The sequence below is a fragment of the Corythoichthys intestinalis genome, chromosome 20 (genome assembly GCF_030265065.1).
Source record: "Corythoichthys intestinalis isolate RoL2023-P3 chromosome 20, ASM3026506v1, whole genome shotgun sequence".
In the NCBI taxonomy this organism is placed as follows: Eukaryota; Metazoa; Chordata; class Actinopteri; order Syngnathiformes; family Syngnathidae; genus Corythoichthys; species Corythoichthys intestinalis.
In genome coordinates, this window is record NC_080414.1 from 37,065,245 (window position 1) to 37,084,654 (window position 19,410).

Sequence of the window (19,410 nt, forward strand, 5' to 3'; positions counted from 1 at the left end):
ATTTTGTCCAGAAATGCTAGCACAATTTAAGGTTTGGGGAATTTAAAATGTCAGCAGAGAAAACTGGCTTTACCTACATTTCTGCATTCAAAAAAAAAACTTTTTTTTCCTCCGCCACCCCACCCCAGTACTTCAGGAAATATCACCAGACAGAGAACCCCTAGACATTCATTCCTCCAGCTGACAAAATGTTACTGACATAACCAAATTAGGTGCGGGAGAGGGTGGGTGGTCAGCATCGCTCCTATGGGGGATTGGAGGTCCTGTCCCAAGTCCAAATTCTGACAGAACACCTATTGGGGAAAAGTGCAAAAGATGTAAAATTGGGGTGGGGTCACTCACCAAGGACGGAGTATGGACTTCCAGGGGACCGAACTTGTTGGGGCCATTTTTGCATTTCAGGGTAAAATCAGTGCTCTTTTGGGCAGCCCTTTTAATTTTCCCCTTAGTCTTTTGGACAGAAATACTAATTATTCCTAATCATAATACAGTGATTTCAAAATTGGTTAGTCTTTGTCGACGAAAACTCACAATGTTTTTGTCCGTAAAAACGCATTGGTTTTAGTGCAATTTTTTTTAAAAAATTAAATAAAGCTTTTCAAATGCACATTAACAATCAATAACATATTGTATCATTACTGTACAAGGACAATGCCAACTTTGTGAGGGTTTTCCAATGGTTTGAATTGCAACCGGAAGAACGGAGCACAACTACTGTAAGTCGTAGCAGAACCAAAACAACAGTTTAAGAAGACGTTCGATACGCTAAAGTTAATGCTAATGCTATGAGTTACATTTAGTGCGTGATGATCACTTCACAGACCTTTAAAGGCTAAAGCAACATTGCATATTCTCTCTTGCCAAGATAAGAGAACAAACCTTACCATGCGTTTTAAAAAAAAGCAAGCCTAGAACGCAGCCTAGCTTGAACATCCAAAACACCAGTAAGGATGGGAGGAGGCCATAGAACCAGTGTAGTTTTTGGAAGCCCTTTTACTTTTCATCTTAGTCTTTTGAATGAAAATACTTAGTCATATTTTAGCAATTTGAAAATGTGTCTCCATTCTAGTTTTAGTCAACAATTACTCAAAATGTTTTCAACTGTACACTCAAACAAAAGTTTGAGGCCATAAATAAATAAAAGGTTTCCAACAATTTCGAATGAACACTGACAGATGAGCACATAACTGTAAGTGTACAAGGAGATGACCATCTTCAATGGAAAAAAAGTGTTCATTGACGAAACATTTTGGTTATAATCACCGTTGACAAAAACAACACTGCACAGCACATGTCACATGAGTTTCATGACCAGTGGTGGAATGTAAGGAAGTACTTTGTTACTTTACTTTAAACATGTGCCGATTACTGGTTTCAAGGTATAGCATGGTTTTGAAAACATCACGGTTTAAAAACCGCAAAAAAATTCTGTCATACCGTCCCTATTTTTTATGTCTCATAAATGCAGCTGCAAGTCTCAACCCTCCCCCACCGGTTGTTGCTCAGTGTCAGTGAGCCAGCTGTGCTACACGATGGCTGGAGGGGGTGAAACTCCTGAACTTTTTCCCCCATCGGAGAAAACTAAATCGATGGTATGGGAATACTTCGGCTACAGAAAAGTGACAGACCACCGCGGCTTAGAGGAGGAGGGCCAACCGACATGTAAAACACGTTTGCGGAAGGTGGCTGTCGAAGAGTCAATACCTCCAATATGATTTTGCATTCATATAAAATGAAAGGTTAGTAAACACTGTCATGAATGTTTCCCACCAACTACGAGAGTTAAATCCAGCGTGTTTAGTGTGTCTAGCGGTGTTTTTTTCCCTCTCTCTGGCAACTCTGTGTTGCGAAAGAGTGTGTATAACAGGGGTCGCGTTAACCGAATATTTTCCGTCGTTGACCGATTTTTTTAAAACGGTGACGGAAAAAACTGAAGTCCATCTGTCATTTTGACAGGTTGCAATTCACACCCTAGACCACAGGGTGGCGAGTGAGCATATTAATTAGCGATTGTCTCTCTTGATGTATGACGTCGTTGGCCTTACTCTGAAAAATGTCAAGGCAACTGAGTGTCCGAAGTTTCTCCAAAAAGCCCCAAAACAACGATGGTGTTGATAAAAGAGGTGAAAAAACAGGGACTGCACAAGCGGGCACGCAATTCAAGTCCATGCGCACCAGGAGGAAGACTCCCTTCAGGCCACAGCAGGTGAACTGTTAATTTCATTGTTCCATATGTAACCTCATCTGCTTGATGTGTGATGATGGCACGGTGTGGATTTTCTGTTAACTCATTCACTCCCAGCCATTTTCACTGGAGCAAGGCCCTTCGCTCCCGGCCAATTCACTGGATTTTGACTGATTTTGCAAGGCCCACAGAAAATTCTGTTCTATTGCTATATAAACATGGAACCCACCAAAAGAAAGATTGGACTCTCTTCTTTCAGCAGAAAAAAAAGTAAGTTCCTATCTTTTTCCATTCTTTAGAAATCAGCATTAGAAAATAGCTTAGTTTGGGCAATTTTCCAATTTCTGATGAAAAACCCGAGAAAATTAGCTTTTTGTAAACGCAAAAATTTCAAACATAACTTTGACTTTAACACGGCTATTTTTTGCTTCAGTGACATCCCAAACTTCTGAATAATGTTTTCTTTTTACAAAATAACATGAACAACCAGCCAAATAGAGTTTTTGATAGCAAAGTAACAATTTATTCACACTTACCTAACTGAGAGATGTTTGGTGGCTGCGACAGCGGTTAAACTTTTCCTTCATTGCCGACTGTCTCGTAAAGATGGATTTTTTTTTTAGTCTTTTTTTTTGTGGTGACCACTTTCTCGTTCGTCTGGGGAACTTATGTTCCTGGGGGGGAACTGGTTTGGCCGTGCGCGTTTCCGTGCAGGACACTCGAGCGTGCGGTGAACCTGAGCAGCAAGCTGCGGAGGGGCTCTGCTAACTTCCCTAATAAAGTTGTACTGTTTGAATTGGGTTGTGGGGTCTTAACAAATGTGTTACTGCCCTCCAGTGGCCAGTTTTATTGCTTTAAAATTGGTTTTGAGGCTTGTTTTTTGTTTCGGAGATAGATCGGAAGCTCTTGATGCTTCTTGTACAAAAAAACGCAAAAGACGTATAAATACGTTTTTGGGACAGTGAAGCATTTAAAATAAACGTATTTATATGTTTCTGGGAGCAAATGAGTTAAGCTTGTTCGGACAGAATATTAATTTAAAATGAATGAAAACTAAATACTATTGAATATGTTGAAGCGGTATGCAATGTTAAGAGTCTTGTTAGCTCGAATTGCTGTGTCCAGCCGCTGTAGCTCTGCTGCTCTCTGTGAACTCTCTATTCAAGCCGGAACGCGCGCGGCTCTTAAGTGTCTCTGTCACGTGACTGTGTCGTAGCCGCTAACGCGCTTGGCCAAATGGACACACAAGTACGGAAGGTGAACTATGCCAAACAAAGGGTCACCACAATGTCATTATCATCATTTAAAAAATTTAAGTGACGGGTAAAAATAGATTATGACCGGATTTTTATGACCCTGTCAGTCAAAATGACAGACAACGAAAAAGTCTAGCGCAACCTCTGATATATACATATATATATATATATATATATATATATATATATATACATATATATATATATATATATATATATATATATATATATATATATATATATATATATGAATATATATGTATATGTATTAGGGTGGTCAAACGATTAAAATTTTTAATCGAGTTAATTACAGCTTAAAAATTAATTAATCGTAATTAATCGCAATTCAAACCATCCATAAAATATGCCATATTTTTCTGTAAATTATTGTTGGAATGAAAAGATAAGACACAAGACTGATATATACATTCAACATACCGTACATAAGTACTGTATTTGTTTATTATAACCATAAATCAACAAGATGGCATTAACATTATTAACATTCTCTTAAAGCGATCCATGAATGACTTGTAGTTCTTAAAGGATAAATGTTAGTACAAGTTATAGAAATTTTATATTAAAACCCCTCTTAATGTTTTCGTTTTATTAAAATTTGTAAAATTTTCAATCAAAAAATAAACTAGGAGCTCGCCATTGTTCATGTCATTACACCATGCTCACTCCCCAAACCCATAAAATCATTTGGACCCAAGCGCCAGCAGAGGGCGCCAAATAACAAAAAACAAGTAACAAGCGGACATTACACTTCTGTCATTTTATTCTGAGCGGGCCATGTGGGTTAATTGCGTCAAATATTTTAACGTGATTAATTTAAAAAATTAATTACCGCCCGTTAACGCGATAATTTTGACAGCCATAATATATATATCAGGGGTCGCGTTAACCGAATATTTTCCGTCGTTGACCGGTTTTTTAAAACGGTGACGGAAAAAACTGAAGTCCATCTGTCATTTTGACAGATTGCAATTCACACCCCAGACCACAGGGTGGCAAGTGAGCATATTAATTAGCTATTGTCTCTCTTGATGCATGACGTCGTTGGCATTGCTCGGAAAAATGTCAAGGCAACTGAGTGTCCGAAGTTTCTTCAAAAAGCCCCAAAACGACGATGGTGTTGATAAAAGAGGTGAAAAAAGAGGGACTGGTGAAGTGGAAGATTAAGGATGACAACGAATCAAATGAATCGCCGGTGTTCTGACAAATTTTGCAACCCATCAAAAATTGCTACCTTGCGGGAGCAAAATTTTACAAGGGAGCAAATTTTGACAGAACACCGGTTCACTCCTCACTGCGGCGAGCGGTTGAAAACACCGCCAATTACTAAGAAGGGCAGAATTGGTAACACGGTGAAAGCAGCATAAAGCCAAAAAAGCAGACCAGACTAGCCAGAGCCTGAAATTATTTCAAGGAAAATATGGAGGGTGCCACCACTGTGTGTACTCTTTTTGCTAAGATGAGCTCGCATACCACGGTAGCACGTCGGCTATGAACGAACAATTGACGCGCCGTCACCCAGGTGTATTTCGGAAGACAACAGGAAACAACAAGCTAGCGGATTGTAAGTCCATACAACTTTCTAACGATTTTTTTTAAAAATTGAAGTTGCCTTTATGTGCGTCGTATCAACGTGCATTTTTATTTAGTAATCATAATTTTATTATTATTAAATGTATTAGGATCATGGAAGGTCCCACTTGGGGGGAAAAATATATATATATCCTGTATATACATAATATAATAAAAATATATATGGAAACACAGCACTGGCCTGCTTACTGTAATCCATGAGTGCACTAATGTTAGTTACTTTATATTATGCATCAAGATATAGTCATTTTAAAAATGTAAGTGACTGGTAAAAATAGATTATGACCGGATTTTTATGACCCTGTCAGTCAAAATGACAGACAACGAAAAAGTCTAGCGCAACCTCTGGTGTATAATGTAAACATGATACGAGTCATACACACATGCTTTTTATGGCAAATAATTCAATTATTTTGTTCTGATGGTAATAATGTTGAGCTGTTGCTGTGGATTTAGGCTCCTCTAAAGGGTTGCATTTATTTTAATTTTATTTAGAATATTTCACTTTTTTTTAACTTACCATTATATTTATGTTCCAATTTGCTGATGTCTTGAAAAATAAGTCTTTTTTAAACCCAGATATCTCGAAGTAACACATTTTAAAGCTGTAATTGCAATACAGTACTATGATACCGTGAAACTGATATTTTGGCTCAAGGTTATCATACAGTCAAAATCTCATACAGGCACATGCCTATTAATACTGTACTTAAATACATTTTTGTGTATCTGTACTAAGTTGAGTACAAATATGAAGTGGTACTTTTTACTATTATTTCACTACATTTTACAAACAGTATCTGTACTTTTTACTCCACTACACGTCAAATTGTCGCCCGCCCTAAACGTTACTTTAGTTTGTTTTCATATTGTGAATTAATAGTTTTGTTTTCATGCCTGCGGCGCAATCCATAAGCCCCATGTCATTTTTTGCACCTGTATCTGTACTTTTACTTAAGTGAGTACTTCATCCACCACTGGTCATGACGCAAACACTTCTACAACGCAAGCTGACTAACTACACCTACAGTAAGAAAATGTCAAACATTGTGAACATATGACAGAAAGGTCGCATTTCAGTCCAGTTGTCATCTCGTCACACAAAAGCTGGCATTGGTCTCGTCATGTTTTAGTCTCCCAAGGGCCGTTTTTAGCTCGTTATGGTCTCGCCATCGGGATGAAAAAAAAAATTGTCGAACAAAAATTAATCATTAATAATGGTTAAAATGTTAAATTTTCATTTGGGAAACAATTACTCTGGCCTTGGTTGACTCAGAAGAATTAGGTGTAAAAAAAAAAAAAAAAAAAAAAAAAAAGATAAGATGAGTTTCCTAAATGATTCATAAGAAAATGTTGGCGTAACGCATTTTTAGATAGATCTCTCATGATTAATTTAGACCGAATTCTTACACTGGTTGACTCACTTGAAAGCGTCAACACTTTCTCCAATGGCGTATTTGAGAATGAACAATGGGACGGTTACGACACCGCAAAAGAGCAATTGTCCACTGAAAAATGGACTCGGACGGTCAGAAATGATTCACAGGCCCTTCGCCATAAACAAGATTCATGAAGACGCTGATAAATGCTCATTACATATTATCGCCATATTTTCTCATTAAAGCACTTTCTGAATGAATCAATATGGGTCCTAGCGGTGATTAAAGCACTGATGGATCAGAGCCAGACTGCCCTTTTAATGGGAAGATTTTCCATCAACATGATTCCAGATCACTCTTATTCATCATAATAGGTAAGGACATGGGCGTACGGAAACCTTCGTTTCACCGTGGCATCATTACGATGACCGATTGCCGCTATGGCCTGTCACTCTGCCACAAGTCTGTCATCGGAAGAAGAGAATTCATATTCACGAGGTCTCGCTTTCATTAATCCTTGTGAAAGAAAGAGACCTCGTGAAAACATGAATGACCTTGTGGTAATGGATGTTCATCTTTTCAAGCCTGCGCGTGTCTCCTCAGAAGCACTCGGCCTCACTTAAAAAGTGGCAAGAGGGAAGCAAACAGACCAGGAGGCACGCCGCATTGAAACTCATCACTGTGACACTGACAGGCAAAACACTGGCAAACACATTTTCACCACAACCTCATTTGTCTTTCGCTTTGTTTGTTACTCTACTGTAGTGGATGAATTAGAAGATGTCAGGCATGCAGGCAGATGCCAGACCGCCTGCCGGCTAGACTAACTGAACTAACAATGCCACTCAATCTCTCTTTATTCTTGGGACATTTTAAAAATAAATTCCAAAGTACCAACCACAGGAGTTTTGTTTTCAAACTTCTTGTTCAACAACAAATAACATGACAACACCCATCTTTGCTCCACTCAGTAATTATAAAACTAGGAAACTTTAAGATTCCTCTGTTGCTGACATCTTTGTGTCTACCTAAATTACATTTCAGGATTGGATGTTATAAAACGGGTGGTCAGCTCACCAACGGTCAAGAAGCTTTTAAAAGTGAGGAAACACTGCCATCTGGAGGAGGAGAAGTCACTTAATTGCAGACAGTCTTTGGGTGGTAGGTAATATTCTGTTTAAACTAGGATTATATAGAATTAGTGTTAATTCAAAATAATTTTCTACTCTGGTATGCATGCCTCATCAATGCCCTGATGAGTAGACAGAGCCCTGACATTTAACTAAATATTCCACAAAAAAAGCCCTTTTTCTTACCTTCAATAGAGAAAGTTCGGGTTGATCACTCAGGGCAAACACACGCCATGTGCGTCCCCGCTAGGCCTGCACAATATGTAATTTAAACATCGCCATCACGAATAGTCCCATCCCAGGACGATGGGCAAGTGTCCGAGGTACATCCGTTTTACTTCCGCATGTCTGCATGCAACTTCTGTTTTTAGAATTTCTCCATCCAAAATAACAGTGGAGCTGGAGTAGCATTACTCATTAAAATTCCTTAAAAAAGACCATTTGGAAATACCAAATTCATCTGCTATCATCACGCCAGGGGAAGACAACATGTTCTTGAAGGCAGATGTGGAACCAAGCTCGTGCCACCACAAAGACCGGGTGTTTTGATAGCCAAGTTGTCGCTGTGTTATGGAAGGTATGTTCTTCCTATCCCTGCATTTTCATGTGTCCGGTGCTCAAAAAATACTAAAGCTATAATCTTGCGCATGAAACGACTTGTTGGCTTTTATATTGATATTACAATGATGATTGTAATTATGAGGATCTTTAATATATTTACTACAACTACTCTACTGCTGTGGCTGTTAGCCTGTTGCTAATCAGTACGTGTAGATGGCACAATTATGTCAACACATAAATGCAAGTGTCACAGGTTGTTTGTTTGTTTGTAGGTGGAAAACGCTGTTAGGCAAGGGAATATACCGTATTAGCCCGAATATAAGACGGCCATGATTATAAGAGGACCCCCTCTTTTTCAAGACTCAAGTTTGAAAAAAAAGACTTTTTGAACACCAAATTAATTTTTGCACAGAAAATAATTACAGTACATCTGAAACAAATGATTATAACAATATGTTTGAGAGAAAAAGCATGTTATTTTGCCTCATTCAAATCTTAATATCTGAACATTCAAATATGTAAACTAAAGTGCAATCACATTCGTAAACGAATGGCTTCTGGTTTTTGAAATGTAAATAAAGCAATCTATTGTGATAAAACACCAAAATTGCAATAACTGCATTAACCATCAAAATGAGGTCTAACTGTAACTGTAGTCTTGAAACAAATCTGAATAAGGGAAAACATTGCAATAAAATAATGCAAACTGGTTAACCCTGAGAGTAGCATTAAATTAACGGTTAAATTAAACGGTATTACGTATATGAATACAATCAGTGGCACTCCTAGCATACATAGTGCCCTGGGCGACAAGAGCCTTTGCCCCCCCCCACCCCACCCCACCCCCAAAAAAAACAAAAAAAAATCGCAAAAAAACAACAATGGTTGACCTGCAAAATACAGCCATGAAGTACACTCAGCACAACCCAACAAGCAAAACACAGTATTTGCTAAATGTTACATTTATTAACGCTATCAAACCAGTTGAAAGTGCACAACAATAAATTTGTGCAAGATAATATTAATTTAACATCACAAACATGAATAAAATATTGGAGAAATAATAAAGTGTGGAAGTGCTACTTGTGACAAGGTGGCTCAGATGTGTTGACCACTAGAGGGGCTCCGGTTAGAGAGCAAAGGTGATGAAATCAAATACCGTATTTTCCGTAAAATGATGCAAATTAGCTCACCTTTGGTTAAATATGCCTCTGAAGTTGTAGCAAGCTCTGTAGTTGGGCATGGGCTTGGGATCCAAAGGCCTATAGATGGCCGGCTCACCTCTCTTCATTGCCAAACCGTTGAGCTCCACCGTTGGTGTTATACTGCCTGTTTGAGTACGTAAATGTAAAACAATATGAACAAATTTTGTATGATGAATAATGAATGATTCAACCCAACCAACGACAACAAAAAGGAATATTACCAGCTGTAATTTTACAATATCAGGAATTCAATCATTTTTAAGATATATTTGACCAATTATAAATACTGGTGTCAAATTGTAAATTTAAATACAAGCCGCACCTGATTATAAACTGCATCCACCAAATTTGACCAGAAAACTGTATTTTTCATGCATAAACTGGACTATAAACTGCAGGCTTCCACATTGTATTATGGAAGAGATACACCAAATGACATGTTGCTCATCACCTAGCAAAAATCCATAAATAGGGCGCACTGGACTATAAACTACAAATTTCAAAGCAGGGGGGAGTAGTAGCATCTTATAGTCTGAAAATTACAATAAATTAACCCAGTAAAATACACACATATATATATTCTTGTATTGTTCTATAATTACTAATTCAACAATTTGACTTAATTTTGTTCATGTTACATTTATTATACATAAATGCATTAGTGTTAGATATCGACGGATATAACGGCCGAACGATAAATTGACTTTTTTCCAATATCAGCCGAATAACAAAAAAAAATTGGCCGATAAAAAATGATTTTGATCAGGCATCTGTGCGGGCAACTGTGGCCGCCGCTGACTGAAGGTAGAACCCCGGAAGGACCCTGCAGCAGCTTGAAGGCAGGCTGCCACAGAAAGCTTCAGACTTTTTTTTATCTTGCATGAGAAAATATGCAATGTTTGTTTAGCCTTTTAAAGGTGTTCATTGAGTGATCCTTACACTCTAATCGTAACTCGTAGCTTTAGTGTAGCATTTGCGTTAGCATTAGCATCCGCCATCTTTACCATCCTCTTAAACGCTCACTTGTTTACATCTTTTCGTGATGTCCTGGTGCTTTTAATTATTTGAAAATAATGTACTGGTAGTCCCCGGGTTACGACGTACTCACACAATTTCGACTTTACGATGCCGGAGTCTCGGCCGCCATTTTGTCTCCAGTCTTTTTTTTTTTTATTATACCTCAGAGTTCTTTATCTTTTACTTTATTAATATGACATGCTCTGTCCTCACTAAACGTGAAGTTGTTCAGCTTGACAGACAGCAAACACTGAAATTGTGCTTTTTGAAGCTTTTTACTTCCTTTTGACAATTTGTAAAGCTGCAACGCACATATGTAAACTTATGTTCAAAACAACACGTATTTTAACAATAAAACACGACACAAAACAATTGGTTTTCAAACGCCCATCTAGACTGATCAATATGTAAATTTAAGATATAAAATTAGCCTAATTTCCAAACAAAAGACTGCTAGATTAAATGCTACGAATGCTAACGTATTTACAATTCTGATAGCCAATTGCTCACATGTAACTCCACAAACTGTAGCTGTAAACTTAAGTGCAAATTCATTAGGGGTGCAACAGATCACAAAACTCACGGATCGGATCGTTCCTCGGATCAAGAGTCACGGATCGGATGATTTTTCGGATCAGCGAAAAGCAAAAAAAAAAAAAAAAAAAAGAATAATTTTGTGTATTGAAAACTGAAATTATTAAATTAGAATATATAAAAGTAGTGCACAAGGCATAATATCTTTTTTTTAACAAAAAACACCCTCTTAGATGGTACTGACACAACTCTCCGTTCCCTTGGACGTCCACCCGTCCGTCGTGAGCGCAACACTTGACGCCCGGTATAGTTAATTCACAACGTTTTTCTTTTCTCCCTCGTAGAGATTTGGCACAATCTTTTCACTAAAGTGTGTGCGCGATGGGATGTCGTAGCGTGGCTCAAGCACTTTTAACATGTATATAAAGCCCTCGTTTTGCTCAACTGAATATGGTCTCATGTGTGCAGCTATAAACACACCGATAGCTTTAGTGATGGCTTTAGCCTGGTCGGATTGTGCAGGAAGGTGATGAGCGGTTGTTTGACAGTTTTTGTTTTATCTTCGGTCAGTAAAACACCCGGGAGATGTCGCTTCAAATATGTGAACATACTGGATGTGTTTCTGCTTTCATATGCTGTCACAATGCGTACACACTGTCGCGATCTTGTCCACTGAACTTTTTCCTTTGTCATCATACTTGACAGGGAAACCAAAATGCACCCATACAGGGGATTTAAGTGTAGCGGGGCGTTCAAGCTCCTCCTTTCCTCCGCTTGCCATGTCTGCGCTGTGCATTCTGCTCCCCTCTTTCTCCGCTCTACACAAGTGTGTGCTGCCAGAGCACTTTTTTTTTTTTCTCAGAAAACAATCCGCCGGTCACATGTGTGCCGAATCGGACCAGTCATGATCCGTTGCACCACTAAAATTCATACAGAAACATATTAGCTGAAACAACTTACAGCCTTATGTGGGCTAAACCAGAGCGCAGCGATCCTTTATCAATGTCAGACGTCTGAGTCTGTTTCTCAGTCATACAAGGTGACAGTCCAGCCAGACCCAACGCTGCCACCACCCAGAGGGCAGTGTATCCTCCATCATTAAACAAAACACGATACTTTTGGAGTTTTTGGATACTTATTTTGAGATTAAAGGGTATTTAAAGGGCTATTTTCCGAATTAACGCGGAAATTCGGGTTACGTCCCAAGCATAGGAACGGAACTCGTTCGTAAGCCGGGGACTACCTGTACTGTACTTGCTGAATGTGTAAAATCATAAAAAGAAGTGCTATGTTCGTTGGTTTGGTAGCACTAGACCAAATTAATCCTTTAAGTCGCAGGTAATTATTGTTTTTTTTTTTCTAATTTATAATTTATAATATCAGTTTTATCAATCACACCTATTTATATACTGTATATCTGTGGCTTGCAACCAGTTCATTTGATACCCAGCCTTCTGCTCATAGCTAGCTGGAATAGTCTCGAGCACCCTTGTGATGGTAAGCCATATCCAAGATGAATAGAGTATATACACTGCAGATTGTATCCATCTTAAAATTTTTGTTACAAAGTGATTGATTTATGTAGCCCTTCAAAAACACACAAATTCGGCTTACAGTACCTGGATTGCTGTTAATGTCCACTTTAGGTGAACGGGCAATTGGCCTGGGAAGGGAACTCTCCTCCAGAGCTTTGGAGGCTGTGGAATGCTGGGCCTTTTTAATGCTGGAACCCTCTGCCTCCCAGACTTGCTCCCCAAGAGTTAACTGCACCGTGAAGAGCTGCAACAGCGACACCCGGAAGCAAGGTTATTCATTTACCGTGAACTTCGCAAAGAAAAATGTCATTGATTGTGTTGAAGAAATATAGCTCAGAAAGCTGTTAAATTAGCATTGTTAGCTCGTGAGAATAAATAAACCAATTGATGATAACGAAAATATTCATCATGCCAAGACGATAACGAGCTTAATACACGTGTTGGGATACAAAGAAAACATACAGAGACATATGCTAATTTTCGTCTGAAGAGACAACAGTGCGCCATAGTGTCGGTTATACAGTGGTATGGAGGCGTATCTGAACATTTTGAAATTTCTCACATTTCTGCACAAAATCACCATCAAATGTGATCTGATCTTTGTCAAAATCATACAGATGAAAAAATTGTCTGCTTTAACTAAAACCACCCAAACATCTAGAGGTTTTCATATTTTAATGAGGATAGTATGCAAAAATGACAGAAGGGGGGAAAATAAGTAAGTGAACAATCACATTTAATATTATGAGCCCCCCCCCTCTCCTTTGGCAGGAGTAACTTTAACCAGGCGCTTCCTATAGCTGCAGATCAGTCTGGCACATTGATCAGGGCTAATCTTGGCCCATTCTTCTATACAAAACTGCTGTTGTTCAGTCAAATTCCTGGGATGTCTGGCATGAAGCGCTGTCTTTAGGTCATGCCACAGCATCTCCACGGGGTTCAAGTCAGGACTTTGACTTGGCCACTCCGGAATGTGTATCCTGTTCTTCTGAAACCATTCTGAAGTTGATTTACCTCTGTATTTTGGATCATTATCTTGTTGCAGCATCCATCCTCTTTTTAGCTGCAACTGTCTGACAGACTGCCTCAGCTTTTCCTGCAAAACATCCTGATAAACTTCTGAATTCATTCTTCCATGAATGATTGCAAGTTGTCCAGGCCCTGAGGCAGCAAAACACCCCCAAATCATGATGCTCCCTCCACCATGCTTCACGGTGGGGATGAGGTGTTGATGTTGGTGAGCTGTTCCATTTTTCCTCCACACATGACGTTGTGTGTTACTTCCAAATAATTCAACTTTGGTTTCATCAGTCCACAAAATATTTTGCCAAAACTTCTCTGGAGTGTCCAAGTGCCTTTTTGCGAACATTAAAAGAGCAACAATGTTTTTTTTAGACAGCAGTGGCTTCCTCCATGGAGTCCTCCCATTAACACCATTCTTGACCATAGTTTTACATATAGCTGATGTGTGCACAGAGATATTGGACTGTGCCAGTAATTTCTGTAAGTCTTTAGCAGACACTGTCGGGTTCTTTTTTTACCTCTCTGAGTATTCTGCGCTGAACTCTTGGCGTCATCTTTGGTGGACGGCCACTCCTTGGGAGAGAAGCAACAGTGCCAAACTCTCACCATTTCTAGCCAACTTCTCTGAGTGTCAATTGATGAACATCCAGACTTGTAGAGATGGTTTTGTATCCTTTCCCAGCTTTATACAAATCAATAACCCTTGATCGCAGGTCTTCAGACTTCTCTTTTGACCGAGCCATGATGCACATCAGACAATGCTTCTCATCAAGACAATTCTTACCAGGTGTGTGTTTTATAGTGGGCAGGGCAGCTTTAAACCACTCATCAGTGATTGGGCACGCAACTGACTTAAATTGTTAGGTAAAAATTGGTTTCAATTGCTCATTAAGACTCCTTAGGCAGAGGGTTCACTTATTTTCCCCCCCTTCTGTCATTGTTTGCATGCTATCCTGTTTAAAACATGAAAACCTATAAATGTTTTGGTTGTTTTGGTTAAAGCAGACAGTTTTTCATCTGTGTGATTTTGATCAGATCAGATTTGATGGTGATTTTACGCAGAAATGTGACAAATTCCAAAACGTTCAGATCCTTTTTCATATCACTATAGCAATATAGACCCTATTCACATGACGTCACAACCACGCCTCCGCGCCATATTGTCCGTCTACTCGTCGTGTTGACGCATTACCGCTACGTAAATTCCTCCTATTATGGCGTGTTTTTCTGCTCGTTAACATTAATAATCAAAATGGTGAAGGCGTGTGTGGCAGTTGGTTGCAATAACAGAGAAGATAGACGGAGAGAATTGAAGTTCTACCGTATTCCGAGAGACCCGGAGAGGAGAGCGAGATGGACTGCTGCAATATGACGAGAAAACTGGGCTCCAAACGATTACCACAGATTATGTAGTAGTCATTTTATATCTGGTAAGATGCATTTAATATATATTTAGAGGGTTTTGGGCTGACAACCACAATTAAGATCATTGCGAGGCTAATCGCCGACAACATACAGTTTCAAATTCAAGATGCTTATTTCTTCCACCATCATTACATTTTGAATAATATTTAGCTGGCACCAAGTGAAAGAAGCTGGCCTCGTCTACCGATCATCAGTTAAACAGGTGTGTCCAAACCTTTTGCAAAGGGGGCCAGATTTGGTGTGGTAAAAATGCGGGGGACTACCTTGGCTGGTTTACATAGAACAATATATTTAAACAAATTTTAGCAAGTCCTTCTGTGTGTCACATTTGCTTTATTATTTTTTTTAATTCATAATTTCAACAGTCTCGTCTTTCTGGCGTTCTCTTTCGACACTCGGGCTCTTGCGAAATACTGCTGCTATGAAATTAAACTAGCTTCAAGTTGCTATAATTTCTCGCCGCGTATCTTCCCTGTAATGTTGTCGTACATGTCAGCGTGTCTTGTTCGGTAATATCATTATCGCGTCACATCGAACTCTTTGAAAACAGCGACTGTCTCTTTGCAAATGAGGCAGACACAGTTGTTGCGTGTTCCACCTATCCTTGAAGGGTCGGCCATCGCAGTCAACTTTTTTTTTTTAATTGATTGTCGCCATTTTAGAAAATTGGAAGTAAAGGGTCACACAGGGTAATGTTGCTTAGAGTGCTGCTCTTAAAGTTTTTCAAACTTTCGTGAGAATAGGCTGATTTTGTGTGGACAAGATAGTTGTAGATATCAGGGTAGCAGATGTCAGGCAGAGAGGGCGAAGACAGCGGGTCGAAAAATATCGATTTAGGCATCAAATATGGATCTGGCAAATGGATAGACTGAAGCTTTTCCACATAACGCCTTTTATGCAACGCATTCAATGAGTTTACAGCGTCTGAAAGCACCGGGGCTTCCATGAATTGCACTATAAATTGCACGACAAATTTAAACCATTGAGAATACGGATAAACAAAGACGGACAATATGGCGGCCGGATACAGCGACACGTCATTCTGTGACGTTGGTGAGTAGGGTCTATTGAGAAAAGATTATCAAAGTGAAAAAGCTGAACAAACATACCGTTTCCGCTTACACTGATCATTAATTTGTGTATTGATTTCTGCTCATTGATTAACAATAACACTGTCGTGAGCCATCCTGTCCGTAACGGGAATTCCAATGCATTTCTTTTAGCCACTGGAAAGAGTCAGACCGATTTTTTTTCCACAATTCACACAGATCCTTGGGGTCTATACAATGAGTCCAACAGTTTGTTACCTTTACTGCCAATGCAAAGTTAGCTAGCTAGACAAAAGGCCCAGAATTATTCAAATACCATGATATACTGTACTCACCTTAGCATGTGCAGGTCCTCTCTCATTGAGGAGCTTGTACTGCGGCTGGATGCGGTTGAAACGGGCTAACTCATTCACCAAACACATTGGAGTTTTCTCTTTAGGGTTTGCCATGTTCTCCTCGGGCGAACCTGACAACAGTACATAGTGAAAGACAACAATAAAAACAGGCTCACAAGGGGATCTGCTTTGTTGGGGCTCGAAGATGGGTGTCTGGTGGCACAGCCGGGCACAACCTGAAAGGGCAACATGGGCTCACCACCTGTGGGAGGGGCCGAAGGGGTCGGGTGCGGACGGAGTTTGGAAGCAGCCAAAGGCGGGGACCTTGGCGGTCTGATCCCCAGCTATGGAAGCTAACTCTTGGGACATGGAATGTCACCTCTCTGGCTGGGAAGGAGGCAGAGCTGGTTTGTGAGGCAGAGAAGTTCCGACTAGAAAAGTAGGACTCGCCTCAACACATAGTTTAGGTAGTGGTACCGATCCTCTTGAGAGGGGTTGGACCCTCTTCCACTCTGGAGTCGCCCAAGGTGAGAGTCACAGAGCACGTGTGGGCATACTTATTGCCCCCCGGCTTGGCGCCTGTACATTTGGGTTTCCTCAAGGGTGCGAAGGGCTGGGCGATATGGCCTAAAGTACGTATCACTGTAAATTGAGCAGATTTACCTCGATAACAATAAATGACGATAAATTCGCCCAAGTGCACTGTTATAAACAGTAATTTGAAATTATGAATCAATGCATGAAATACAAATTAACTGTTTCTCGTTGATTTATTTACCAGATTTCAATTTAACATATCTTAAACAATTGTACATGCAGTCTAAACATTAAGTATATAAAAAATTATTGTGAACCATAATAATTCAAGTATGAACATTTATAACAGCTTGTATGACTTGAACAATGTACAACATTATAAAATCAATACGACGACTGTGCAAACATGGCATTGCAACACAAATGACTTACAGTTTGACCAAATCCCTACAAACAGACAACTTATTGTTTATGGCTGCTGTGACATAATTACTCAACAAGTGTTTACTTCAGGGTTTCTGGTTTTTCCCACAGAGCATTATTGAATACATGCACCCCCCCCACCCACCCCCCCCACACACACACACACATTAAAGTTATATTGCTCATTTGCCAATGAAACATTTAATATTTTATCATGACGCAGTATTAATGACACAGAATGAAGCAAGCACATACAGAAAAATAGCTGTGGCCATTTAAACGGTCATATTATATAGGCTTCACTGTTGCATTATAATTTTGCTGAATGCTTTACCCTCATAAAAGTTATCAAAAAAAAAAAAAAAAAAAACACACGGATACAAAATAACGCGACATACTAATTTTTAGATGCAGTCCGTGCCTAATCCACGCATTAAGTTCTGCCATTTTGACAAGGTTAGAGCCGCAATTCAACTCCATCATGTTCATTTTATAGTGTTAGCCGCTAGTGTTAGCCTGTGGCCTGGCTACCAGTAGAAGGCACCTTCTCCTGAAATCGTCGCGAACCAGGGAGGAAAGGGGGTGAAAGCCCATTTGGAGGCCGCCAAGAGTCTGTTTATTTTCGAGTGTAAGTTTGGCGAAGCTCCTTTAAGCCCAACTCCATCTCGTTTGCTTGTAGCGATAGCCGCTAGTGTTAGCTGCTAGCATTAGCCTACCGGGCTTGCGTTTGTTTGAGTTCCTGATAACCACGTGACTTCATATGTAAGCACACTGACTGCTTTCTTAAAGGGGAATTAACATAGCCGAACAACACAGAGTCAAAGCGGAATGAAGAGACTATATTTTCTTGTTTTATAAAATTACCGAATTTACCGACGTGGTCAAAATTACGTCGGTCATCGTGAAGAATTTCAGTAACGGTAAATTTTTGGTATACCGCCCGGCTCTAAGGGTGCGTGGGCGTTTGCCCAACTGGTCTACATGTGTTTTGTGGATTTGGAGATGGTGTTTGACTATCTCCCTCGGGGAGTCCTGTGGGGGGTGATTTGGGAGTACGGGGTACCGAGGCCCTTGGTAAGAGCTGTTCAGTCCCTGTACGACCCGTGTCAGAGTTTGGTCGGCACTGCTGGCAGTAAGTCAAATTCGTTCCCAGAGAGGGGTGGACTCTTTCAAGGTTGGCCTTGCCCAATACGTTGTGGGGGTTTGGTGGCCTCAGCATTGCAGCTCTGCTTTTTGCAGATGATGAGGTGCTGTTGGTTTCATCAAGCCAAGCTCTCCAACTCTTACTGGAGCGGTTCGCAGTTCGAGTGTGAAGCAGTTGGGATGAAGATGAGCACCTCAAACTCCAAGACCATAGTCCTCAGTCGGAAAAGGGTGGCGTGCCTTCTCTGGGACAGGGATGAGATCCTGCCCCAAGTGGAGGAGTTCATGTATCTGAGGGGTTTTGTTCACGAGTGAGGGCGGGAAGGAGCAGGAGATCGACAGGCAGATCGGTGCAGCGTCTGCAGTGATGCACCAGTCTGTAGTGGTGAAGAAGTAGCCGGACCAAGAGGCAAAGCTCTCGATTTACCAGTCGATCTGCGTTCCTACCCTCACCTATGGTCACGAGCTGTCAGTTGTGATTAAAAGAACAAGATCCTGGATATAAGCGGCCGAAATAAGTTTCCTCCACAGGGTGTCCAGGCTGTCCCTTAAAGATAGGGTGAGAAGCTCGGTCATCCTGAAGGGACTAGGGGTTGAACCGCTACTCCTCCACGTTGAGAGCCGCTGAGGTGGGTCGGGCATCTGGTTCGGACGCCTCCTGGATATATACCTGGAGAAGTGTTCCGGGTATGTCCCAGACTCTCACTGGTGGGAGGCCCCGGGGATGACCGAGGACACGCTGCAGAGACTACATCTCTTGGCTGGTTTGTGAAAGCTTTGGGATCCCTCCGGAGGAGCTGGTTGAAGTGGCATGCTGCTGCCCCCGCGACCCAGCCCTGGATTTAAGGCCGAGTTATGCTTCCGCGTCAGACCTGCGCCGCCAAGGAAGACCTGATTTACGATCCTGCGCCATAGCCCGACGTGCTCCTACTGAATTTTCTCACCCTAGCGTCACGTCGACGCAAATGATGTGGCGGAAATGGACTGTGATTGGTCCGCTCGGACTGTTGTTTCCAGTTCAGCGTGAAATCACCGCCATTATGAAACATGATTTTCATACAC

At 40.4% G+C, this 19,410-nt stretch overlaps 1 protein-coding gene across 1 annotated transcript in view; it reads right to left on the reverse strand.

The window, feature by feature from the left end:
- Positions 1–19,410, reverse strand: part of stau2 (staufen double-stranded RNA binding protein 2) — a 277,129-nt gene that overhangs the window by 242,902 nt on the left and 14,817 nt on the right. The window contains exons 3-5 of the mRNA XM_057824591.1: positions 16,246–16,376; positions 12,498–12,657; positions 9,316–9,451 (exon numbers count right to left, since the gene is read on the reverse strand). Of these exons, the coding sequence (XP_057680574.1) occupies positions 9,316–9,451; positions 12,498–12,657; positions 16,246–16,376 (427 nt within the window). The remainder of the gene's footprint in view (positions 1–9,315; positions 9,452–12,497; positions 12,658–16,245; positions 16,377–19,410) is intronic.